This window comes from Martes martes (genome assembly GCF_963455335.1).
Source record: "Martes martes genome assembly, chromosome: 13".
Classification (NCBI taxonomy): domain Eukaryota; kingdom Metazoa; phylum Chordata; class Mammalia; order Carnivora; family Mustelidae; genus Martes; species Martes martes.
Window position 1 is genome coordinate 60058356 of NC_137901.1, and position 27115 is coordinate 60085470.

Here is a 27115-nt window from a genome sequence, read left to right on the forward strand (position 1 = left end):
GGCAGCCCTGGCGGGGAAAGGGGGGGGGCGCGCCTTCTCGCACCTTCTCTCCGCCCGCCTCGCCTCCCCTGGCCACCCTGCCAGGTGGAGCATTTACTCCAGCACTGTCACCCCCAAGCCGTGGTCGAAAGTAGGCAGTTCCCAGTCTCATCCAGCTGCCACCTGTCCTGTTCTGTGTTGGCTCCTGTGTGACCACCAAGCCTCTGGCTACCTCTGTTCCCCTCGGGTTTGGTTTGTAGCTTTCCTCTTCACTGAGCACAACCTTCCCCAGCGTCCCCACCCGTACCCATCTGTGTCACTGCAGACCACCGCTGTCACGCAGCGGGGTGCTGCCGTGAAGTCTATCCGGGCGAGGGCCTCTCTCATTCATCCACTCAGTGCTTTATTGGTTCAGCGGGAGCTTGATAAATGGGGGAGCAATGGCCCTTTTACCGAATTATCAAGCACGATTTGTAGAAGCAGGGGAACGATGCGGTCAGGTGGATAAGTGGCCTCCCTTTTGGAGCTGAGTCGGCCCAAGAGCGAGGCCAGACCTCAAGTCACAGAGTGGAGGGAAACCCACTTTTCAGTCCTCTTTGAGTCGCTGCCGACCTCAGGCATTACATTGGACCTACTTGGAGCCTTTTACATTTAGGCAGAAAACCTACCACATGCACCGCTGTCCTGTCTCAAAATGATTCTCTAGACTTTGATTATGCTTGGACAAGAGTCTCCTTCCATACCTTGTTGTTGTTGTTGTTTTATGGCTGGTTTATTATAACTGTACAGACCACCAAATGTAATATTATTTTATATAACTCCTTCAAAAGTCCTTGTAGGTCCTTGTGCCTTGATTACGGCTCTATCTGTAAAGAAACCGTGTTTTTATCGTGAACGGCTAAATGTCAACATTACCTGCTGCTTGCTCTAAAAGAGAATGGTATCTGTAGGATTTTAGAATATTTTATCAGGTTAGTACTTTTAAAAATATCCCTGATTAATATATATACACACACACATATATAAATTATACACATGAATTAGTCACATCTTACAATTTTGTACCCACATCACAAGCTTCTTACAGAAACCGAGGATTTTTTTTTTCCTCCAAACCATGCCTTTTGAATCTTTGCAATTTAAAGACTTTTACAAGCCCTCTGAGTAGAAATAGGCCAAGCATTCCCTTAGTTGAAGCTTTTGAACCACTCACTTGACCACAGTTTCTGTTGTAAGCAAATAGCAAGAAGGGGACAGAGGGTGTCAGTGTCTGTGTCCAGCCTGAAATCAAAGGATGGCATCTCCATTTGCCCCTTGAAGAAGAAATATTATGAAACCCTTATTTGGAAATGCAGAGTCAAAAACCTATGGCTGTTTCTCACACGGGAAAGATTTGCAAATGCAGCCTCATAAGTTATAGTACGGTACAAGATCTAGAAAGCAAGAATTACTATAGCAGTGATGCTTTACATGTTCTGTCCACAGCCACGCTTGGAGGGCAGTTTTCTTAGGTCCAAGATAACCTGCAAAGATGTCCAAAGTTATATTTCAACAATACAAATCCAGAAGTGACAGCCTCGCTGACATCACTTCATTTCCTTTTAGTCTTTAATATCTTAAAGTTTACTCTGGAAGGCAGCATTTTATAATCCTTTATAAATGCATCCAGATTTAAATTCAACTTTTCCAGGAAAGAGAGGATGACAGCTTTCCAGATGATCGATCAGGGTAATAAACACATAATTTACGTCAGCATCACTCAATTCTGCACCTCTCATCCCTATTGCGTAAAACCCTGATCTGAAATGAGACACATAAAGTGGCAATTATTTTCTCTCCGTTGCGCTTTCAACGTAGAACATGGAAGAACTCCAGAGCCACGCACCCCCCACGTGTGCCCAAAAAGCAAAGTCGTGCACTCTTACGTACATTATCCCTCAGCAGTCCCCCTGGGACTAAGCTTCCTATCCAGAGACAGAGCCAGGCTCACAGAAGACACACAGAAAGAACACATTTTATCTGGCGGAAAATTATCAAAACATATTTATTTTTAAATACCAAAAGCCACTTCCCAGTCCTTTTTTTTCAAGTCCCTTTGGATCGTGGACGGGCATTACATTCAGATTTTAACAGCCTGGTCTGCTGGAGAGAAAATGACCTTCTCTAAAAATTGATTCCATGATTAGCACAGAAGTACAAAAGTCTGCAAAAACATATTCCTGCTTGTGACATCTGTACTTTTATTATTTTAAGTGTACAGCTTTATCATATATAATAGGAGTTTGTGGACCACTTCGTAAGGGGACAGAAGCAAACCCAGTGTTTGTGCACACACAACCCTGAGTGTGTTCCCGGGCCGCCGGCTCCATCCTGGGGAAGGTAGGACAGCCTAGTGCATGCAAGTGATGACTTTAATAGCTTTTACATATTGTACAGACACGATCTTTGATTATACATATATTTGATAAAATGAGACAAGACTTGTTGTAGAGTACACGTTCCATTTTTATAGCATGAGAACAGTACCATCAACTATTTATTCTGCAGGAATTTGCATCAGTGATTTACAGTTTCCGTGATGTGTATAAAGGCCGCCTCCTTTAACCTCATCTCCTGTGAGCCCTGCCCAAGGTCCAGTTTCTTTGGCTTTGTTACTTATGACGAAACACACAAGTTTCCTGCTCTTTACGTTGTCTTAAATTTTCTGAGCAGGTTCCAGCCAAAAAGAAAAGGTGAGGGTAGAAGTCCGGAGTGGACTAACAGGAGAACCGCCAGGAGCCCAGCTGCTACACAGTATGTGGCCAGAACGGTAGCCTCGTGAGGCAGGTAGCACTTGGCAAGGGCGTACTCTGTGGGTGTCATACTGCCCTGGAAAGGAAATGAGGAGGTTAATGCTGCAGCGAGAGTCCTCCCACAGGGTCACACAACAGACTTAGACACAACCGAGGCAAGGCAGCCATCTTGGTTGAGTCTGGTGAGGCCAGGAAGTGGCTCTCCTCCCGAGAGGAAGGGGCACAGCCTTGGGCCTCCACAAGCCACCACCCACCAACCAGAAGCCCTGGTGGAGACATGAAGGCAAGGCTCCCAGCGTGCTGAGTGGAGCTGAACCCTCCACTGAAACTAGCTCCTGACACAGCAGGTCCCCCCCTATAATGCACTGGGCAACATGGCAGAGATCCAAGATGCATGGAGATTTTACATCAGTGGGCACTGAGCAACAAGGACTACAAGGCCATTTCTCATGCCACTTCTGCTAAATTAAGCAAACTGTTACCCAGAAATGCATGGGCTGGGGGCACCTCAGTGGGCTTTTCTTGTAAGCGTTTTTGCGATGCGGACTGACACTGAGGAATGGTCTCATTCACTTCGAACTTGAAAACATGAGGGTTGCCCCATCTTTTCATGAAGTAAAAGTAGCCACTAACTGAAATGACATGTCAAGTGCACTCGCCAGAGCTGCAGCATCCTCCTGACATAAGACAAGATGATGGCGTCTGGCCAACGAAGACAGGCTCCGGTTTCCTTTGAAAATTAGACATGTAGAGCCTCCTAGCTGAGGACCATACCAGGTCCGTGGGGTTGATGCATTCTGAAGGATGCCCCGCCCCCACCCCACCCCCTCCAGGGCCATGCAGCGCTCACGAGTCCCCAGAGAGGCACGAGGCATGGGGAAAGGGGTCCGTGGATCAAACCAAGTGCACATGGGGAGGAGGGCAAGTTTGTATTCACAGCGTTTGTATGTTTTTACAGATTGCAGCAATTAAATAGTTGATTACTGTGTTGATTTCAATACTTCTATGCGAGCGTTCAGATGAAAATAAACGTTCACATTACCATGATGAAGCTGGGATTGTTTCTGTTCCTCCAACTGAAAGATGGCACGCTGATCTCGGGGATTCCCGCCCCGTGGAGCACCTCGCAGGCACTGTGCGTGTGGCCACTCAGGATGAGACGTGGCCGCAGCCACCAAAGTAGCTACCACACCCGGTGGGGTGGGGGAACAGAGCAACAGGTGGTCAGTGCCTGCACAGAGTCCCCTCAGGGCCCAGTGACCGGCCACCCACTTTTCTCATGAAGCTAAATATAAAATCCCTACTTGGTCGGGGGCTTTATCTTTTCCTTAACATCCTTTGGTTGGCTGAGACCCTATCAAAAAGTAAGCTCCGGCTTTTAGGAAGAATCTGTCCTCCTTCTCTCAGATTTTATATTTTTACAAATATTTTTATAAATTTATTTTATATTTCTATTGTATGATATAGTATATCATCCACAAACACAAATATGTGTTTCTATAATATAAATATAGTTATAAACATATAAGTAAGCTCATCTGAATGAAGTCCCCCAAAATTAACTCTTAAGTTCTATTCACATTTTCAAACACATTTAAGTTGATGAACAATAGCTGAGGATATTATTCACTTGATATTAGAAAACAGAAATACTGGGAGCAGGGGAGGAACCAAAGGAGGACATGAAAACCTGAGCCCCCATCCCCTCAACCCCCCACTCCCACCCTCCAACCCCCACAATGCCCCACTCCCACACCCCGCCTCCAACTGTGCCAATGGCTGCCCATGGTGGTCCATCAGTCCTGTGGGTGGGTGGGCATCCCACTCCCCCGCAAACCTGCTGAGAGGCTTCCCGGGAAAGCACGTCGTATCGCTCCTTAAAGGGGATGCCCCGCTCTTCCAGAGGCGCAGCGTCCTCCCCAGAACAATTAGCATCGCTCCTCCGGTAAAGCGGAAAATGCTGCCCAGATATTAGAGAGGGTCAGATGTGAGCAGGGGGGCCCCCAGCCGTTTTGGGCCAGATCCGGGGAGATGGAGATGCGCGGTCCCTGCTCACCTGCAGGAGCACTGGGGCAGACGCGGGCAGCAGCAGCACATCTCGGCAGGGCCCGGAGCCATGTTCCTGCTGGTGAGAAATCGGTTAACCTGGCAGAGCCGGCGTCCCCGAGCCCTGAGCGGTAGGAAAGGAAGAGGGAGCTGAGCGATGCAGGAAATACCAGGTTCAGTGACCGCCTCCATAGAAGATGCCAGAACAGAAGCCCCTGTGCCTTCGGGTACTCCTACCTCACGGGAGCAATTCAGTTGGTGAGAAATTTCCAGGAGTTCAGCTTCCGCTTTGGAGCAGATGTGGCAGCCGTCCCCTTCCAGGGCAACGCTGTTGACCATCACGAAACTGAGGCAGAGGGAGCAAGCAGACGGTCAGGGCCCCTGGGCTTGCGTGTCCAGACTCGGGCAGTTCTGCTCCCATGACACAAAAGCTGAGGGGCCAGTGTGAAGAAACCCGCCCCAGAGCCTGAAACCTCAACTCGACTAACCTGTTTTAGGTTTGAGTTGATACTAAGAAGGCACCAGAGCATTATACCAGGAGGGGAGTGTAAGACATAGTCAAAGGAATGTGAACCTTGAGTGTGTGAGAAATCCCTGAACAGTGAAGCACGGGTAACCTTCACTAACATCTGTACACGCAGCAGGCAGGGCAAGGCGGGGGCGGGGAGGGGGTGCGCTGGCCAGAGCTAACGGGTGCAGATGATCCCAAACCAGGATGCTGGTAAAGTCAGGGACGGTTGCCCTCTACAAACCACTTGACCTAGATCTGTACAGACTACCATTAAATAGGCTTTTGTTTCTGACACACATATCAGCTGGGCCTGAAGAAGGCACCTGTCAGTAAACACTGCTTGAAATTTAAAGAATCTTAGCGATGGGGAGCTAACTAAATGATCTGAAATATGATCAGTGTGTTTCAAGTTTCTTAAACTCTACGCCTAAGGAAAAAGAACTGAAACTGTGCTCGGTCTTCATAGGACTCAGGAAAGGAAGCTGCTAGACTCAGTACTACAGGATAAAGGGAGGGAAGGAGTGAGCATTGGTGGAAAACCCTTGACCTGGTTTCTGGAGTGTCACAGGTCATCTCTTGTGACGGACCCAGTGAGCTGCCATGGCCAAAGCCATGAGCACTGGACACCCACGGGGGCCATGATCGAAAGAGGAAGAGCCCTCCTCTCCCATCTCTTCTCCCTCCAGTAGGTCTGCAACCAGAACAACATGTACAGTCTTATCCACCGCCCTGGGAACACACACCCAGACCTGACACGGTCCGGGGACGGCATGAGAATGGCCACACAGAGGGGGAGCTGGAGCTCATGGTCAGAGGAAAGGGTGGGGAGGCTTTGGTCTACAAATCAAGGCTGATGGACGGGAGTCTGGGTGGCACACAGCTGAAGGACAGTGAACATACCCGCCCCCAAATCCTGGGACAGCATACCCACGAGGGCATCCTTTATAAAGGAAAAGAAGTACATTTTGAACAAATAAAAATAAGATCCATTACATAGTGGGCTGATGAATGTTCTAGCACTCAGAGACACCGCAGGCAGGAAGGGAATGCCCTCAGTGGCCGGCCAAAGTCATCAACTGGCCGGTCCACTTGCAGCTTGTTAAGGAACACCGGGCTGGTGACCCTGATGGTGACCATCAGGGAGGGAGGAGGCCTGCGGTGCCTTCATCCGAAATGGTAGCCAGCCACACGGAGCCCAACTCCAACCCAGGACAACGGCTCCCTTAGAAAATGAAGTCCAAAGGAAGGAAGGGGCTTCTAAGAATTCACAAATAATACTCACTTCGTTCCCTTCCAAGAAAACAGCCTTTCGGGGTTGAAAACTTTCTCAAATCGTTTTATTTTGTAAGTGCTCATCCTAGATTCAATTGTAAAAAGAAACATTTTTCAGAGCAAGCCATTTTAGGACCTCTTAAGAGTTAGCATAAACACAGGAAATAACTCGGGATCTGAGTGTTGGACTAGCCTTGTGAGGTCAGGGCTCCTCCTGGTGAGCTGGCCCAGGCTGTCAGGGGCAAACCCTCCACCACTGAGTGACCACAAGCACTGGGGCAAGTGACTTAGTCTCCAGAGCCTCAGTTTCCTCACTGACACAGTGGTTAAAATAACAGGACCAAAAATAAATAAATAAATAACAGGACCATTAGAAAAATTAAAAGAGTTGATATATGGAAGTAAAGCGCTTAGCCCCGATGTTTATAGTGAGATTATCTACAACAGCTAGACTACGGAAAGAGTCCATCGACTAACAAACAGATAAGAGGTGGTCTATAGCCATGGAATATTACTCAGCCATCAAAAAATATGAACTCTTGCCATCTGTGATGACGCAGATGAAGCTAGCAAAATAAGACAAAGAAAGACAAATACCATATGATTTTACTCATATGTGGAATTTAGGAAATGAAACAGATGAACATAGGGGAAAGGGGAAAAGAGACAGAAAGGGAAGCACACCCTAAGAGACTCTTCAATAGAGAACAAACTGAGGGTTGCTGGAGGGAGGTGGGGGAGGATGGGCTAGATGGGGGATGGGGATTAAGGAAGACACTTGTGATGATAAGCATTGGCGATATACGTAAGTGATGAATCACTAAATTCTACTCCTGAAACCAGTATACACCACAGGTTAACTAACTAGAATTTAAATAAAAATTTGGAGGAAAAAATAATACAACACTTAAAACTGGCTGACACATCGTAAGCACTATGTAAAATACTATTTACAAAAGTCGAAATGGTCTTGTTTTCTGAGTCCCAAAGAAAATAATTGGTCATTAATTGTAAGCTTCAAGTTCATCGCCCAAGGGCACGGAAGAATCATTTATTCAACAGAGATTCGTTAAGGGTGTACGCTGTGCCAAGACAAAAATCTTCACCCTGTGGAGTTCATGCTTCTAGGGCTTCCATCTTTCAAGGACAACAAATGTCCGCCCCCTCCCCCAGCACAAATGAGGCTCTCACCTGAATGGTGGCAGGTTTAAAGTTCTAGTTAACGAAGCTCTCAGGGGGCAATGCTTCACTGAACGACTTACTGATAGTGGAAGCCAATGTCATGGTTGCCAGCAACCACCTTCAGCTGCACGTGACGTGGGTGTCTGAATATTTTCTGAAATCGCTGCACATCATCCACCCAGGCCTATGGGGAAAACAGGTCACTGCTGAGACCCAGAGAACCTCTCTTCCCTGTGGCTAAAAAAAAAACATGCTCCCTATGCTGATGATGAGACATTAATTCCCCCTCCAAATCAGATGCCCAGAGAGTTAATGTAGAACTTACAATGTCTTTTTTTTTTTTTTAACTTTCTTTTAATAGATTTTATTTATTTATTTGAAAGAGAGAAGGAGAAAGAGAGACCACAAGATGGGGGAGGCGGGTCAGAGGGAGAAGCAGACTCCCTGCTGAGCAGGGAGCCCGATGCAGGACTCCATCCTGGGTCTCTAGGATCATGACCTGAGGCGAAGGTAGTCACTTAACCAATTGAGACACCCAGATGCCGTAGAACATAATTTCTAATTCTATGTCATCCTGCATTTTCTAAGACTTAATATTTCAATGATTTAATGTGATGCCAGCTTTTAATTAAATGGTATTCCCCCGTATTAAAACATTAGATGGCAATTATATACCCATTATTTTAAGATCCCCTAAAAAGATCCCCTGAAGCCCATGCATGGACCCCAGGTTAGTAATCACTCCAGACTGGGACACACTGTGAGAACAGGCTTGTAGGAAATGTCCAGTAAATTCATGTGTCTCAACCAAAACAAAGATGAACACATCCCTCATTTTATCATTGCCCTGTGGCTACCACTGTGGGAATGAGAACAGATAGGATGTAGAGGACAGAAAGACAAAATCCAACCAATATTTCAACATTATTTGGACATTTACTTTAACTATTAAAGCTTGAGAATTATGTTTGTATCATTCTGGCTCTTATTAAGTCAAAAAACATCAATTGGACAGACACAGGAAAGACAATACGGAGTTGAAGAGTAATCAACTTTATCCTAAGAGTTTTTTTTTTTTTTTTAATTTTTTTATTTTAATAAACATATAATGTATTTTTATCCCCAGGGGTACAGGTCTGTGAATCGTCTGGTTTACACATTTCACAGCACTCATCATAGCACATACCCTCCCCAATGTCCATTTCCCCACCACCCTCTCCCGTCCCCCTTCCCCCCCGCAACCCTCAGTCTGTTTCTTGAGATTGAGTCTTTTATGGTTTGTCTCCCTCCCAATCCCATCTTTTCATTTTTTCTTTTCCTACCTCCCCCCAAACCCCCCCACCTTGCATCTCCACTTCCTCATATCAAAGAGATCATATGATAGTTATATTTCTCCGATTGACTTATTTCGCTAAGCATGATACCCTCTAGTTCCATCCACGTCGTCGCAAATGGCAAGATTTCATGTCTTTTGATGGCTGCATAGTATTCCATTGTGTATATATACCACATCTTCTTTATCCATTCATCTGTTGATGGACATCTAGGCGCTTTCCACAGTTTGGCTATTGTGGACATTGCTGCTATAAACATTCGGGTGCACGTGCCCCTTCGGAGCACCACGTTTGTATCTTTAGGATATATACCCAGGAGTGCAATTGCTGGGTCGTAGGGTAGCTCTATTTTCAGTTTTTTGAGGAACCTCCACACTGTTTTCCAGAGTGGTTGCACCAGCTTGCATTCCCACCAACAGTGTAGGAGGGTTCCCCTCTCTCCGCATCCTCGCCAGCATCTGTCATTTCTTGACTTGTTAATTTTAGCCATTCTGACTGGTGTGAGGTGGTATCTCATTGTGGTTTTGATTTGTATTTCCCTGATGCCGAGTGATGTGGAGCATTTTTTCATGTGTCTGTTGGCCATCTGGATGTCTTCCTTGCAGAAATGTCTGTTCATGTCCTCTGCCCATTTCTTGACTGGATTATTTGTTCTTTGGGTATTGAGTTTGATAAGCTCTTTATAGATTTTGGATACGAGCCCTTTATCTGATATGTCGTTTGCAAATATCTTCTCCCATTCTGTCAGTTGTCTTTTGGTTTTGTTAACTGTTTCCTTTGCTGTGCAAAAGCTTTTGATCTTGATGAAATCCCAATAGTTCATTTTTGCCCTTGCTTCTGTTGCCTTTGGCGATGTTCCTAGGAAGAAGTTGCTGCGGTGGAGGTCAAAGAGGTTGCTGCCTGCATTCTCCTCAAGGATTTTGATAGATTCCTTTCGCACATTGAGGTCCTTCATCCACTTTGAGTCTATTTTCGTGTGTGGTGTAAGGAAATAGTCCAATTTCATTTTTCTGCATGTGGCTGTCCAATTTTCCCAGCACCATTTGTTGAAGAGGCTGTCTTTTTTCCATTGGATATTCTTTCCTGCTTTGTCGAAGATTAGTTGACCATAGAGTTGAGGGTCTATTTCTGGGCTCTCTATTCTGTTCCATTGGTCTATATGTCTGTTTTTGTGCCAGTACCATACTGTCTTGATGATGACAGCTTTGTAACAGAGCTTGAAGTCTGGAATTGTGATACCACCGACTTTGGCTTTCTTTTTCAATATTCCTTTGGCTATTCGAGGTCTTTTCTGGTTCCATATAAATTTTAGGATTATTTGTTCTATTTCTTTAAAAAAAATGGATGGGATTTTGATAGGGATTGCATTAAATGTGTAGATTGCTTTAGGTAAAATAGACATTTTCACAATATTTGTTCTTCCAATCCATGAGCATGGAATATTTTTCCATTTCTTTGTGTCTTCCTCAATTTCTTTCATGAGTACTTTATAGTTTTCTGAGTATAGATTCTTTGCCTCTTTGGTTAGATTTATTCCTAGGTATCTTATGGTTTTGGGTACGATTGTAAATGGGACTGACTCCTCAATTTCTCTTTCTTCTGTCTTGTTGTTAGTGTAAAGAAATGCGACTGATTTCTGTGCATTGACTTTATATCCTGACACTTTACTGAATTCCTGTATAAGTTCTAGCAGTTTTGGAGTGGAGCCTTTTGGGTTTTCCACATATAGTATCATATCATCTGCAAAGAGTGATAGTTTGACTTCTTCTTTGCCGATTTGGATGCCTTTAATTTCTTTTTGTTGTCTGATTGCTGAGGCTAGGACTTCTAGTACTATGTTGAACAGCAGTGGTGATAACGGACATCCCTGCCGTGTTCCTGACCTTAGCGGAAAAGCTTTCAGTTTTTCTCCATTGAGAATGATATTTGCGGTGGGTTTTTCATAGATGGCTTTGATAATATTGAGGTATGTGCCTTCTATCCCTACACTTTGAAGAGTTTTGATCAGGAAGGGATGCTGCACTTTGTCAAATGCTTTTTCAGCATCTATTGAGAGTATCATATGGTTCTTACTCTTTCTTTTATTAATGTATTGTATCACATTGATGGATTTGCGGATGTTGAACCAACCTTGCAGCCCTGGAATAAATCCCACTTGGTCGTGGTGAATAATCCTTTTAATGTACTGTTGGATCCTATTGGCCAGTATTTTGGTGAGAATTTTCGCATCTGTGTTCATCAAGGATATTGGTCTGTAATTCTCTTTTTTGGTGGGATCCTTGTCTGGTTTTGGGATCAAGGTGATGCTGGCCTCATAGAATGAGTTTGGAAGTTTTCCTTCCATTTCTATTTTTTGGAACAGTTTCAGGAGAATAGGAATTAATTCTTCTTTAAATGTTTGGTAGAATTCCCCTGGGAAGCCGTCTGGTCCTGGACTTTTGTTTGTTTGGAGATTTTTGATGACTGTTTCAATCTCCTTACTGGTTATGGGTCTGTTCAGGTTATCTATTTCTTCCTGGTTCAGTTGTGGTAGTTTATACATCTCTAGAAATGTATCCATTTCTTCCAGGTTGTCAAATTTGTTGCCATAGAGTTGCTCGTAGTATGTTCTTATAATTGTTTGTATTTCTTTGGTGTTGGTTGTGATCTCTCCTCTTTCATTCATGATTTTATTTATTTGCGTCCTTTCTCTTTTCTTTTTGAGAAGTCTGGCCAGGGGCTTATCAATCTTATTAATTCTTTCAAAGAACCAGCTCCTAGTTTTGTTGATTTGTTCTATTGTTTTTTTAGTTTCTATTTCATTGATTTCTGCTCTGATCTTTATGATTTCTCTTCTCCTGCTGGGTTTAGGCTTTCTTTGTTGTTCTCTCTCCAGCTCCTTTAGGTGTAGGGTTAGGTTGTGTATTTGAGACCTTTCTTGTTTCTTGAGAAAGGCTTGCACTGCTATATATTTTCCTCTCAGGACTGCCTTTGTTGTGTCCCACAGATTTTGAACTGTTGTGTTTTCATTATCATTTGTTTCCATGAATTTTTTCAATTCTTCTTTAATTTCCTGGTTGACCCATTCATTTTTTAGAAGGATGCTGTTTAGTCTCCATGTATTTGCGTTCTTTCCAAATTTCCTCTTGTGATTGAGTTCGAGCTTCAGAGCATTGTGGTCTGAAAATATGCAGGGAATGATCTCGATCTTTTGGTACCGATTGAGACCTGATTTATGACCCAGGATGTGGTCTATTCTGGAGAATGTTCCATGTGCACTAGAGAAGAATGTATATTCTGTTGCTTTGGGATGGAATGTTCTGAATATATCTGTGATGTCCATCTGGTCCAGTGTGTCATTTAAGGCCTTTATTTCCTTGTTGATCTTTTGCTTAGATGATCTGTCCATTTCAGTGAGGGGAGTGTTAAAGTCCCCTGCTATTATTGTATTACTGTTGATGTATTTCTTTGATTTTGTTATTAATTGGTTTATATAGTTGGCTGCTCCCATGTTAGGGGCATAGATATTTAAGATTGTTAGATCTTCTTGTTGGACAGACCCTTTGAGTATGATATAGTGTCCTTCCTCATCTCTTATTATAGTCTTTGGCTTAAAATCTAATTGATCTGATATAAGGATTGCCACCCCAGCTTTCTTCTGATGTCCATTAGCATGGTACATTGTTTTCCACCCCCTCACTTTAAATCTGGAGGTGTCTTCGGGTCTAAAATGAGTTTCTTGTAGGCAGCATATGGATGGGTTTTGTTTTTTTATCCATTCTGATACCCTGTGTCTTTTGATTGGGGCATTGAGCCCATTAACATTCAGGGTAACTATTGAGAGATATGAATTTAGTGCCATTGTATTGCCTGTAAGATGATTGTTACTGTATATTGTTTCTGTTTCTTTCTGATCTACTACTTTTAGGGTCTCTCTTTGCTTAGAGGACCCCTTTCAATATTTCCTGTAGAGCTGGTTTGGTGTTTGCAAATTCTTTCAGCTTTTGTTTGTCCTGGAAGCTCTTTATCTCTCCTTCTATTTTCAATGATAGCCTAGCCGGATATAGTATTCTTGGCTGCATGTTTTTCTCGTTTAGTGCTCTGAATATATCATGCCAGTTCTTTCTGGCCTGCCAGGTCTCTGTGGATAGGTCCGCTGCCAATCTAATGTTTTTACCCTTGTATGTTACAGACTTCTTTTCCCGGGCTGCTTTCAGGATTTTCTCTTTGTCGCTAAGACTTGTAAATTTTACTATCAGGTGACGAGGTGTGGACCTATTTTTATTGATTTTGAGGGGCGTTCTTAGCATCTCCTGGATTTTGATGTTTGTTCCCTTTGCCATATTAGGGAAATTCTCTCCAATAATTGTCTCCAATATACCTTCTGCTCCCCTCTCTCTTTCTTCTTCTTCTGGAATCCCAATTATTCTAATGTTGTGTCGTCTTATGGTGTCACTTATCTCTCGAATCCTCTCCTCGTGTTCCAGTAGTTGTTTGTCTCTCTTTTGCTCAGCTTCTTTATTCTCTGTCATTTGGTCTTCTATGTCACTAATTCTTTCTTCTGCCTCATTTATCCTGGCAGTGAGAGCTTCCATTTTTGATTGCACCTCATGAATAGCTTTTTTGATTTCAACTTGGTTAGATTTTAGTTCTTTTATTTCTCCAGAAAGGGCTTTTATCTCTCCGGAGAGGGTTTCTCTAATATCTTCTATGCCTTTTTCGAGCCCGGCTAGAACCTTGAGAATTGTCATTCTGAACTCTAGATCTGTCATGCTACCTATGTCTGTATTGATTAGGTCTCCAGCCTTCGGTACGGCCTCTTGTTCTTTTTTTTGAGGTGAGTTTTTCCGCCTTGTCATTTTGTCCAGGTAGGATTTGCTTTCTCCTGCTGTGGAATTCCGCTGTTCTTGGTGACTGAAGTTGGTTTTGGATGGTTTCTTGTTGATCTTCTGGGGGAGGGGCCTGTTGTAGTGATTCTCAAGTGTCTTTGCCGCAGGCGGAATTGCACCGCCCTTGCCAGGGGCCAGGCTAAGTAATCCGCTCGGGTTCGCTTTCGGGAGCTTTTGTTCCCTGAGCGCTTTCCGTAGAGTTCCGGAGGACGGGAATGAAGATGGCGGCCTCCCAATCTCTCGGCCCGGAGGAGCCGAGAGCTTGGGGTTCCGCTCCTCAGTGCGCTCTCAGAGCAAAGCGCCCAATAGCCCCGCCTCCCTGGCTTGCGGTCGCGCCTCGAGGAAAGCAGTCAATTGTTGGAGCTTTCAGAAAGTGATCGATTTTCTGTTTCTGGGATTGTTGCTCTTCTTCTCTTCGATTTCCCGTTGGATTTATAGGTGTTCACAATGGTTAGATAAGCTATCTAGCTGATCTCCTGCTACCCGATGTCGTCTCAGCCTGCTACTTCTCCGCCATCTTGACTCCTCCCCCCTATCCTAAGAGTTTTAAGCAAGGCCCAAACCAGAGAAACCTGCTAGAGAGAGAGTCCTTCAATACGTTTACAAAGACTTCACTTTAACAGATAATATTTAGAGTTAAGATAAGATAAAAGCAGAATAACATAAAATTCGAAAAACAAAAACAGGGGTGCTGGGTGGCTCAGTCAGTTAAGATCTGCCTTCCACCCAGGTCAGGATCTCAAGCTCCTGGGATTGAGCCCCGTGTCAGGCTTCTGGCTCAGTGCGAGGTCTGCTGCTCCTTCTCCCTCTGCCCCTCCACCCCTGCTTGTGATTTCTCTCTCTCTCTCTCAAATAAGTAAATAAAAACTTTAAAAGAAAGAAAAAGGAAAACATAAAAACATAAAATGCTACCCTCAATTTGTAAAAGCAACATACACATCCAACTTCATTTTATAACTAGTTGCTTGTTACATATACTATTTCCATTATCTCATATTTAATTATGAGACCCTATAAACAGTGGGTTGCCTTTTTTTTTTAAGATTTTATTTATTTATCTGACACAGAGAGAGCAGAAGCAGGGGGAGCAGCACGCAGAGGGAGAGAAAGAAGCAGGCTCCCGCCTAAGCAGAGAGCCTGGTGCAGCACTCAATCCCAAGGACCCTGGGATCATGACCTGTGCTAAAAAAAGACACTTGACTAAGTCACCCAGGCACTCCAAACAGTGGGTTTCTAATCAGATCTGGACCAAGACTTTCTTTGTAAAGCTTTTGGATTATCCTGGGAAATGACAATGGCTTTTTAAAAAATCTCCCACCCCAGTGCAAACTGGTGCAGCCACTCTGGGAAACAGTACGGAGGTTCAGTTAAAAACAGAGCTACCCTACGACCCAGCAACTGCACTACTAGGTATTTACCCAGAGGATACAGACACAGTGATTCGAAGGGCCACCTGCACCCCAATGTTTATAGCAGCAATGTCCACAGTAGCCAAACTATGGAAAAACCCCAGATGTCCAACAACAGGGGAATGGATAAAGATGTAGTACACACACCTATAAACACAATGGAATAGTCCTCGGTCATCAGAAAGAATGAAATCTTGCCATTCGCAACAATATGGATGAATTAGAGGGTATTATGCTAAGCAAAATAAGTCAAAGAAAGACAAATAACCACATGATTTCACTCATACGGGAATTTAAGAAATAAAACAGAGGATCATAATGGAAGGAAAGGAAAAATAAAATAAGATGAAAACAGAGAAGGAAACAAACCATACGAAAACTCTTAACTCTAGGAAACAAACTGAGGGCTGCTGGACAGGATGGGGGGTGGAGGGCATGGGGTAACTGGGTGACGGACATTAAGGAGGGCATGTGATGCAACGAGCACGGGGTGTTACATGCAACTGATGAATCACTGACCTCTATTGCTGAAACTAGTAATACACTCTATGTTAATTACATTGAATTTAAGTTAAAAAAAATTTTTTTAAATACCCCACCCCACAAAAATACCTTCTAAAACCATTTACGACCAAACATTTTCGTAACCAGCAAAACAGCTTTTTTCTATTTTCCATTAATTCCAGGAATACAGTACGTAAAATACTGGACAGCTAAGGTGAGAACAGCTCTTCTCTTTGGTTAGAGAAAGGCTTATGTCACCTCAACACCCAGATGGAGGCTCCTGAAGGCACAAGAACCTCACACCAAGTCCCTGAGGCTCCTTCTGCTAAGAGGAGGGGCGCCTGGGTGGCGCAGTCAGTTAAACATACAAATCTTGATTTCGGCTTAGGTCATGATCTCAGAGTTGTGAGATCGAGCCCCACGTTAGGCTCTGCACTCTCCACAGAGTTTGCTTGAGTTCCTCTCTCCCTCTCCATCCGTTCCTCCCCCAACTCACTAATAAATTTAAATTTTTTTAAAAAAATTTAAGAAAAGGAGGGTAGCAGTCATATTTATAGCACAATTCTCATAATTTCATGGCTAAATAATGCAGTGTAAAGTCAAATTACATTTCAATATGTATTTTATAATTTTGGTGACAAGCGAAATTACACGCACTTGCCTCTTTTTCCCTTTCCCGAGAGTCTCATGGGAATGTGCATTCCAGCAAAGCAAGTTCTGACTAATCTACCTGTTTCCTACGTAAACAGATACAGTTGACAGTCAAACAAGTTTGAACTGTATATGTCAGCTTATACATGGACTTTTTTTTTATAAAGACAGTACAGGGGGCGCCTGGGTGGCTCAGTGGGTTAAAGCCTCTGCCTTCGGCTCAGGTCATGATCCCAGGGTCCTGGGATCGAGCCCCGAGTCGGGCTCTCTGCTCAGCCGGGAGCCTGCTTCCTCTCTCTCTCTCTGCCTCCCTCTCTGCCTACTTGTGATCTGTCTGTCAAATAAATAAATAAAATCTTTAAAAAAAAAAAAAAAGACAGTACAGTACTGTAAACATATTTTCTCTTCCTTACAATTTTCTTAGCAACATTTTCTCTTCTCTAGCTGAATTTATCCTAAGATTACAGAATAGAATACACATAACATGTAACATACACGCTGACTGTGTTATCAGCAAGGCTTCCAGTCCACAGTGGGCTACTGGTAGTTAAGTTTTGGGAGAATCCAAAGTTATACACAGATTTTTGACTGCACAAGGTCGGCGTCCCTAACCCCGCATGGTGCAAGTGTCAACTATCTATGATTAGCCAGCCTAACTCAAGACTGGCAGGAGATACGGATCCTAACAATCATCAAGATAGACTAAACGTGGGGCACCTGGGTGGCTCAGTGGGTTAAAGCCTCTGCCTTCGGCTCGGGTCGTGATCCCAGGGTCCTGGAATCGAGCCCCACATCGGGCTCTCTGCTCAGCGGGAAGCCCACTTCTCCCTCTCTCTCTCTCTGCCTACTTGTGATCTCTGTCAAATAAATAAATAAAATCTTAGGAAAAAAAAAAAGAATAAAATTAAAAAAAAAAAAAAGATAGACTACACGTGTTTAATGTTGGTGCCGAGCAAAACCTCCAACCCTCCCAGATACTGCTTCATGGATTTTCTGGGCTGCCTGCCCTGGACCCTCAAAGCAGGATTAGGGTGGCTGGATCACGGGGTCCTACCTGGGGGGAACTCCACTTCCCTTCATCAAAGACGTCCCCTAGAATGAAGACAACTTCGGGCTGCAACAACCACAGAGCCGTCTGGAAAGCTCTCTCCATTTGCCACTCCCTAAGGTCAACAGAGAAAAGCACGGCATCAGTCTCTTTCTTACGTGGAGCCTAGATCTGTCTTACGGGCCATTTAAAAAGTCAACCAAATGGTCCCATTCTCCTTCCACAGCCCCACGCCTGCATTCCCTTTCCACGCTTGCAAGGGTCAGAGTCCACAGGTGATTCAGTGTGGGACATAGAGGGTCTGAGGGAGAGTCAGGCTGCCCCACCCACGCATCTTAAAAGCTGACTTCCCCCCATGTGGCACCCACAGATCAGACGCCACACTGCACCCCAGAAGCCATCCCTCAGTCATAACAAGCCCCAAAGGTCAGGGAGAGCTCAACGCAGCTTCCAAAGACACTCAGTGTAGACTGAGTTGACACCCCAGCAAGGAGAGGATAGTGTTTGCCTTAACTTCCACTTCTTGAAGGACCTCAACTTCCTGCCTGCCTTCAGAATTGGGGGAAGATAATGGGAGAATCAGATAGCCAATACCAAGACTGTAAACCCTGCAGACTTCAGATATCCAAGGAATCATCCCATAGGTAAGACAAGTGAAAGAAAAGAGCCTGGGGGGAGCCTGGGTGGCTCAGTTGGTTAAGCATCTGCCTTTGGCTCAGGTCATGATCCCAGGGTTCTGGAATTGAGCCCCACATCCGGCTCCCTAGTTCAGTGGGGAGTCTCCTTCTCCCTCTGCCCCACCTCCCCCCCTCAGCTCGTGCTCTCTCTCTCTCTCTCTCTCTCTCACTCACTCTTTCCCTCAGATAAATAAAATCTTAATTAAAAAAAAAAAAAGCCTGTGCTCTTGAATGTGACAGGCAATGGCTTAACCCCCCAGCTCCACCCATAACCCCCTGTACGGCCTTGAGAATGTCACCCACTCCCTCTGATTCTTATTCTTCGTTGGTGAACAGGAATTGTAAAACCTACTCTCACAGGGCAGTTAGTAGGAGTTCAAACGTCCACGCTTTCTCGAACCACCCTCCCCTCTCCCTGACCGACTCTGACCTGTGTCATTCTCCTAAGGATCCCAATTCTTCCCTCCTTCGTAGGCATCGTCCCAGCTCTTTCTCCCCTACCAAAGGGGACTGTGACATCCCAGGGCACAAATAGGGAAAGGTAATTCGAGGTCAGCAAGGACCATCCAGGCCCCACATAAACTGCTTGCTGCATGTGCACACCTTCACTCAAGATACCCCCAAAATTCAGTGCTGTTTTTCTTGATGAATGTTATTCACCCTGGAGAAGAAAGATCTAGAAACAGCAGCAACAGGCAGGGAAGAAAGCTCAACTGGTAAGGCCCAAATGGAAGCAAAGGAAGTCCCACCCTGGCCCTTATCTCATGCATCCTTTGGTTTAAAACTCTGAGTACAGAAGGATGGCGGCCCCTCCAGTTTTCCTTCTTCTGTCTTGCTTTTTTCTCTCACCCCTGGGGACATGACACCTCTTCCCCCTCTCACTCAGCATAAGGTTCATCCATATCCAGACTACTCTAAGGGTACTCCTGCTCGCAAGGATAAAGACCTGTTTAGAGATGATGAGGAAAAAGGGTCAGGGTAGGGGGTCTCCAGGGGCAAGAAGAGAGCTCTGCTGCCATGATGGCTGAAAGCCCCATCAGTCACCTTCTGGGGGGCATAACTCGTAACAGCCAAAAGGTAGACGTATCCATCCACAGAGGAACGGAGAAACAAAACATGGTCTAAATATACAATTATCCCTCCGCCTTAAAAAGGAAGGAAATTCTGCCACATGCCCCAACACAGATGGACCCAGAGGACATTCTGCTCAATGAAATAAGCCAGACAAAAGGGGAACAAACACTGTTTGACTCCACTTGTATGAGGTCCCAGAGGAGTCAGATCTATGGAGACAGAACAGCATGGTGGGCGCAGGGCCCAGGAGAACGGGGAATGGGGAGTTAGTATTTAGCAAGGACCAAGTTCCAGTTTGGGAAGAAGAAAACGTTCTAGAGCTGGCAGGTGGGGACGGCTGCCCAACACTGTGAATGATGCCACCGAAATATACACTTAAAACTGTTGACCATGGTAACTTTCACGTTATGTGTATTTTACCACAGTTAAATTTTTTAAAAAGCATTCTGATGGGAAAGCAGGTGGACTCTGCTTGGGCCGGTCTAAGTTGGACAAACAGGACCTGATCCTCTCTCCAGAGTGACAGCCATAGACCTGCTCGGCTACGGCTGCCCAGAGCAGGCAAAAATCAAGTGGGCTCCAAACAACACCCCACTGACTGCGAGAGGGGACCACCACCAACCCAGGTGTGTTTCCTCCACTGCCCGGCGAAAGGGGAAGCCAACCTTGGCCCATGACACCCGTGTGCCAGACCTTGCTGCGGGCATTTTCCTCACACAGCCTGCAAAGTCTCTGGTATTAACCAGTTACAAACAAGGAGGCAGCTACAGGCTCAAAGAGGCCCTAGGAACTTGTCCAATGTCGCAAGACTCTAATCCAGACATGCCTTCCAAGTCCTGGGTCCTTATAAATAAGAGAGGCTCTGCAAACACTATGTTCAAGGAAAAGACAAAGGCCCCATATGTCTCTCTTTGAGAGGAAAATAACTAACGACAAGCCTGACCTAGAAGGAGAGGGATCTGCCTTTGGTAAAATTTCAGAAAGATTCCTGATTATAGCCCCTACCTTCGTAATTTGTCTAGCCAATGGCCTCGTACTTCCCCAAGCAAGTGGGTATCAGCCAAAAACATGGCTTTCAGAGTCTTTTGTCCACTGTCATGAGCTGGAGTTTTCACCTCAGGCCAATCACACCAAAAGATCACCAAGTAATAGATTAAAAATTCACAAAATAGAAGTGCGGCAAAGACAACAGCAGTGAATTTCAACAGCAGGAAACTCCTTCTCTTGAGCAGACACAGATCCTGGTTTCTAAATCCCGGCCTGATTGGAGCCATGTCTCCTGCCCAGGAGTCGCCAGCATCCCAGGAGTGAACTCCATCAAGAACTGACAGCGAGAGAAGTGTGGAATCTTGGGTAAGGCGCAACCGGTGTTCAGGGCTTAGCCATGGACCTGCGGGGAAAACAGAAAGGATCGGATTACGTTTCTTAACATTGCCATAAACTCTCCTTCTAGTAAGAACTAATGAGTTACAGAATCCCACCGATATTCACAAATAAATGAAGTGTCCAGTACTTGTACGAGGCTAATATGTCAGATTATGCTGTAAGAATGATCCTCCCACTAACACGATAAAGTTTGACTACCACTTGGGAAGCCATTAAATAAGAATCTACCCAAAGGACGTTAAAGTAGGACACATAATGGAACAGTCAACAAATATTAATAAGTGTAATGTGACTCCCAAAACTTGACTCCCACCCATCCCTGACCTTACAAACCAACAGGCCAAGAAGCCCCCTGTATCGTGTTGCCTCTGGTGTGAATTCCTCACTTTTCCATATCGTTTTCCACAAAAGAACTGAATAGTCACAATGTGCTTTAGGGATGTGAGGAATACATTCCACTCTGGGCTCAGAGGCCGGGGTCTCCCAGAGCCCCCCATCTGTCAACACGGCAGCTGGGCTATATGTTTCCATGAATGTGGGTTTTCATCTGCATATGAGCCTTAAAATTCGGGATGGCCTTCTGTTAGAAGACATCTATGGGTAGTGGTTTATCAATGGGAAACTTAAGGTGGTTATGGATTCTTCTGAATCATAAGTGAGGTTTGTTTCCTATTTAAAAAGAAAAAAAAGCAGACACTTTTGACACATCTGAAGAGAAAGGCTGGCATGAGGATGACCTGAAATGGACTTTAAGAAGTGACATGTTGGGGGCACCTGGGTGGCTCAGTGGGTTAAGCCTCTGCCTTCGGCTCAGGTCATGATCTCAGGGTCCTGGGATCGAGCCCCGCATTGGGCTCTCTGCTCAGCAGGGGGCCTGCTTCCCCCCCTCCGCCTCTCTGCCTACTTATGATCTCTCTCTGTCAAATAAATAAATAAAATCTTAAAAAAAAAAAGTTACTGAAGTTCCTCACCTTAGGCTCCAGAGAAGGATCTTAAAGGGCAGTGACCTGATAGCTGCAGAGAACTCATTTGGGAGAAGCTCCAGAAGTCTCTCAGTGGAGGCGTGGAGGACCACTGACCACAGATCCTCACTGAGCCCATCAATATAGAAAATCCCTTCCTGGGGGGGATGCTTTTCTAAGATGAATCCAGGAAACCTCGTATGGTTGATTGACAGGCAAGGAGTCAAGAACACACTCTCTCCTGTAGGGTCCAAAATAATCTCCGCAAAATTCAGTTTCCAGAACTTTCCACATTTGCACATAAGCCTGAGTTCCTACAAGAGTCCCTAGTTTATGGCACGAGCGCATTCTATATAACAACCAACCATCAAGATATGGAAAATTTTTTAACTCTTACCTAAAGAAAAATAAATGGAGGCAAACATGTATTTTGAGCCTTTATCAGAAGTTTAAAACATAACCTCATAATTGAAAGTGATAAATGATGGGTGCCCTTCCGGCTCCCCCAAATGGAGCACTGATAGCTGTCAGCTCTAGCACCGGGTCCTCACCTGGTCTGTGGCTTTTTGGAAAAGAAGAAATGTCAGGATCCTAGGGCAGGAATGGCTCTGGGCCCAAGTGATCACCCCTCCTCTGCCTGTTCTCCAATGGCGTTGTTTACAGTAAACACTTGATTGAAGAAGGAACTGGACTCGAATGCCAGATTGTAACTGTGTCCTTTCAGACTGAGAGGTCAAAGGCAGCAGTGCAGGTAATCTGGGATCCAATGCTCTTCCTGAAGTTCTACTCCAAACATCCACACTACCTTCATCAAGCGGGACCAACCACCAGTGACCACGTGCCACACCCTGTCCTCGTCCCTAGAACCTCCTCAGCACCTCGGTTTCTCGAAGGACGGACAACACGTGCCCCATAACTGGAATCACTGGATACTTTATCTTCCCACTGGGGACATCTTTGAGAGGGAAAGTGGCATTAAAGATAATAAAAAATGGGGCAGTGGTGCAAACCAGGACAGCCCCAGGCCACTCGGGAGCACAGTCCCTCATGTGCCTGATTCCACTCCGTGAGGCTAGCGCTTAACTGAATGCCGCTGGGGAGAAAGTAATGCATCTCTTGCTGTCACCCATCTATCAGCAATCAAAGTCCAGAATGTGGTATAAGTGCCCCTAGTAACCATTCACTGGGGAGACCAAGGACAAGGATCCTCTCTTAAAAGAGAGAGACCCTCAAAAGGAATCATGAATGTATTTCTTTTTTTTTTTTTTTTTTAGATTTTTATTTATTTGACAGAGACCACAAGTAGGCAGAGAGGCAGGCAGAGAGAGAGAGGAAGGGAAGCAGGCTCCCCGCTGAGCAGAGAGCCGGATGCGGGGCTCGATCCCAGGACCCTGAGATCACGACCTGAGCCGAAGTCAGAGGCTTTAACCCACTGAGCCACCCAGGCGCCCCCATGAATGTATTTCTTGATACCATCTCATTTGCTTTGGTTTGATTCAATCAAATGTATCAGAAGCAACCATTTGGTTTTACTATCTTTCTTTCAAAAGGCCCAAGAGTGTTCTGAAATCCTAACCACAGCAGCTGAAACTTCCCCCAAACCCTCATGTTTCCTCAGGCTTTAGAGGGTGAGAGGAGAGGAAGGAGCCCAGCCTTCTGGGGCCTGCCCTACAGTTCTCTCAACACGCACACCTTTGCTCTTTAGAGGCTCTGAGCTCCCTGAGCTGAAAACCAGAATGATGACTTCGTAATTGCTCCTCTACACCCACTTCCTTTAATCTAAGAAGCTGGTGTCAGTAGTGGTAACTAAGATGCAGAACGCGGAACACAACCAGGGGAGAGGAGCAGCCTGGAACCAGGCAGGCCCAGGCTGCAGTCCAAGTGTAGCACACAATGGGGGTCAGGGGTTGAGGGGACACAAAACTGCAGTCCGCCAGCTTCCATAGATCTTTGGGAGCAGGACGGGACCCACAGAGACAAGCCAGGGCTTTGCACTCACGGTCGGTCTGCCCAGCTCTCCCCCAACCCAGCTTCCCTGTACCTTTGATCCCACTGAGGCTGGGCCTGGCCTCTGCCACCAGGCTGACAGCTTAGATAAGGAAGGCAAACAAACAAAAGGTTGGAGAAGTCCCTGCCCCTCCCTCCAGCATCTGTGTTCTTTTTTCCATAAAGATATAAAAAAAAAAAATACCCTACACAAAGCCCTTCAGCCAGAGGACTAAGAATAAAGAAAGGGAAGGAAGAAGGAAGGTAGGATGGAAGGAGGGAGTGGAGGAGGAGGGAATGAGGGAGGGGGAGGGGAGGGACGGGGAAGACAGGGGATCCATTTTCTCCCCAGAAATGGCACAGCCAGGCCAGTGTGCCAGGCACACACTAGGTAATGAGACACCACTCCTACCTTGGGGTGGCTTCCAGATGGGTATCAAGGGACCTTCTCCTTGTGCTCAGGCTGACCTCAGGGACAGCACCGCTCCCTCATTTTCTGACGCAGCTGACCTGTGGAAAGAGCACGCTGACTGCTAGGAATTGGGAGCAACGGACATTTCCAGCACAGGGATAGTCACGGCACAACAGAGCCTACCTCTCTTGGCAGGAAAGAGGAAAACCTCAGAGCTCTCTAGAGAACCAGCCACTTCCCCCTCTTCAGTATTTTATCCTAGGTTACGATACCCACCAGCAGGAAAGAGCTATGCTGAACCGGAAAAAGCCCAACCTACAGCTTTGCTCGGTGACCTTGGGCAAGCCACTTACCCTTTCTGAGCCTCATAATGGGGGTCACAGTACCTGCCTCCTCTGATGTCATGGGATTGCTAGAAATGATGCTCACCAATTTTTAAAGCAAAGCTCTTTCCGGGAGGCAAGTATGGCAGGATTAGATTAGAGAGCAAGCCTTCCAGTCTGGTGAGTTCAGAAGCAATGGGACTTGACTCAAATAGCCATGGGAGGAGGGAGGAGGGAGGAGGGAGAGTGAAGCCCAGCGGAGAAGAAAGGCCAGAAATCGGAGAGAATCTAGAAGCTGTGGCCATTGTTCTCCACTCATTTACTGAGTTGGACTAATACTTGACATCCCAAGTCCCTAGACCCTCTGCTCACTAAATGTAAATCTGAACTTTGATCTCAACCATAATAAGCAGGTCAAGGACTTAAAATCCCCATAGCCACACAGTCCAAATAACTAAAATGCTACTCTATCTTCCACGTCTAGGCTCTTACAGGCCAAAGGAGAGAAACTAGGTTCTTTCCAAGAATGAAAGGAGGGTCCGGTCCTTCATCGGAGCACTGTGGAGTGCTCTACCCAGGCCGGAATATGGAGAGCTCTTCTGCCAGCGATTCCTGCCTACTCGACGAATACATGGGGGGAAAATGTGTTTATCCATCTTTTATCACTAGATGTAAAACTAGGCCATGAGTGGTTTCAATAAAGACAATATTCTCTGTGTGTTGCCTTCTTGTGGTTAAGTGATTAAGAATTCTGTCCATATTAGACACTTCCCTCTGCATTAGCAAGTTTGGGTTTAAAAAGCAAAATTACTAAAATGTTACTGTTTTCACACACACACACACACACACACACCGGCCCCGAGGTGAATCTGTCAATTTTATTGAGCTCATCAAATGATATATCAGCAGGAAAACTATACAGGCCTCCCAACACTGTGTGTCCTGGTCATGATATAAAACATATTTCTTATTGCACTAGTCTGTAAGCTCCCTAAGTTAGGGACCCTACCTGGTCCATCCTTGCATCCCCCCTCTGCTTGCGCCCAGGATCCTGCCTGCAAACAAGTGATTAATAAACATCTGTGGAGCGAACAGCCTACATTTATTCTTACTGTTCCAAACCTTTTAGAGTTACCAACATATATTATCACTCCTTTGGTCTTTACATGCTTCACAGTCCCCAGCCATAGAAGCAGGAGGAACAAATGGAGAAGATGTTCTGTTCCCCTTGGTCAGAGGGCCTGGCAGGAATTTAAAGACGGGCAAACAGGGACACAGAACACATTCTCTCACAAGCCCCTATGTGGAAGTCTTCCAAAGGAAAACCTTTTATGGCTCCTGCCCTTCTCTGCTGCCCAGAGAAGGAAACTGATCAGTGTTTAAAGTAAAAAACAAACAAACAAACAAAAAACCAGCTAAAGAAAAATAACTGACATGTTATTGTTCAAGAATAGCTCTTTTAAATTATAGCATAAAATATTAATATATAATACATGCATGCCACATTGTTCTATATTGCCTAACACATAAAAATAGCAGCTGCAATTCCTAACTAGGAAAAAAATATTTTATCCAGTGACTGAGTTTTAACTTCAAACTGAAGTTTTAACTTCAAAGCCACCATTAAATACCTAAATTTCCTCCACCCAAAAACAGCATTAAAAAATGTTTAATATGCCCCGATCTATAGTTTGGCCTCTTACTTGTCCATTATCTTCAATATACTCCCACAGTGTCATCCATGGCTATTCGAATGTTAAATGTTCCACCTTAAGTAAGACGGATTTTTTTTTTTTTTTTGGTCAATCTACATCAGTAAATCAGAAAATGAGAGGCGCCTACGATTTAATACCCGGGCCTTACGTAATCGTCACTCTCCAGCCAATAAATGACTAATTCCCAGAACCCCGTGTTTTTCAATCAGCTAACTCTCAATCCTAAAAAGGCAAGGGGGTTCCAGTTTGCAGTAACAAGAAATAGCAATGAACCCAGACGCCTAAATATTACAGCACGGTCGTTAGAATCCTCGGAGAATCCTGCTTGCAGTGGGCGGCCAGGCACCCAGCGAGGCAGATCGGAAGGTAAAGCCTCCCGGGGGAGCCTGGCCCCCACCACTTCACCTGTCCTCCGGCCCGCGGGGCATCCCCGCCACTTCCTGTTTCCGCGCACGTGGCCCAGCGGGTTCTTCGCCGCCCCGTCATCCCTGGCACCTTGGGAGGGCGGGAGACACTGAGTGGCCGCGAAGATCTCGGCCCCGCCCCAGGCCCCGCCCCCGCCCGGGCCGAGGCGGAGACCCCAGCTGGGCTCCCCGGGTAGTCCCATACAGTGGCTGCAAGAAAGCAAAACCTTACCCTCGGCCGCATCTTCCTCAACGATTCGGCCCTTCGTGCCATCCTTACTGTCTTCTAGACTTTCTTCTCCTACGCTCGAGGCCTTAGCGCCGGGGCTCCCTGGAACCCCCCGCCGAGCAACGTCCGAGAAGGCGAGGGGCGCGCCGAAGCCGCGAAGCTGTTGGCGCCCGGAGCGCGGGCCAGGGGAGCAGGGGGCGCGTCGGCCGGGGATGCGGATCGGGGCGGCTCCGGCGCCCCGCTCGTGGTCAGGGCGGCCGCGAGTTCGCTTCCCGTGTGTACGGCCGCGGCTCGAGGCGGACTCCGCCGGCCCTCGGGGCGCCAGAGCTCCGCGTCCCAGGCGCCGGGGGC

The 27115-nt window shown here is 45.8% G+C and overlaps 1 protein-coding gene across 7 annotated transcripts; it reads right to left on the reverse strand.

Annotated features, from left to right (window-relative positions):
- Nucleotides 1–1996: 1996 nt before the first annotated feature.
- MPPE1 (metallophosphoesterase 1) lies at nucleotides 1997–27115 on the reverse strand. 7 transcript variants are annotated; one of them, XM_080821382.1, is made up of 11 exons: nucleotides 26768–27115; nucleotides 24094–24191; nucleotides 20353–20737; nucleotides 17603–17711; nucleotides 7863–7966; nucleotides 6611–6685; nucleotides 5055–5163; nucleotides 4828–4893; nucleotides 4609–4731; nucleotides 3814–3954; nucleotides 1997–2847 (listed from the first exon to the last, which is right to left on the reverse strand). In XM_080821382.1, the coding sequence occupies exons 3-11, from the start codon at nucleotides 20619–20621 to the stop codon at nucleotides 2665–2667; spliced, it is 1179 nt and encodes a 392-aa protein (XP_080677508.1). In that variant the 5' UTR covers nucleotides 20622–20737; nucleotides 24094–24191; nucleotides 26768–27115; the 3' UTR covers nucleotides 1997–2664. The 7 variants fall into 7 exon arrangements, with proteins under 7 accessions (XP_080677508.1, XP_080677505.1, XP_080677507.1 ...); XM_080821379.1 differs by having other exon boundaries at nucleotides 4828–4896; nucleotides 26768–27109; XM_080821381.1 differs by lacking the exon at nucleotides 26768–27115 and adding an exon at nucleotides 26537–26617 and having other exon boundaries at nucleotides 4828–4896.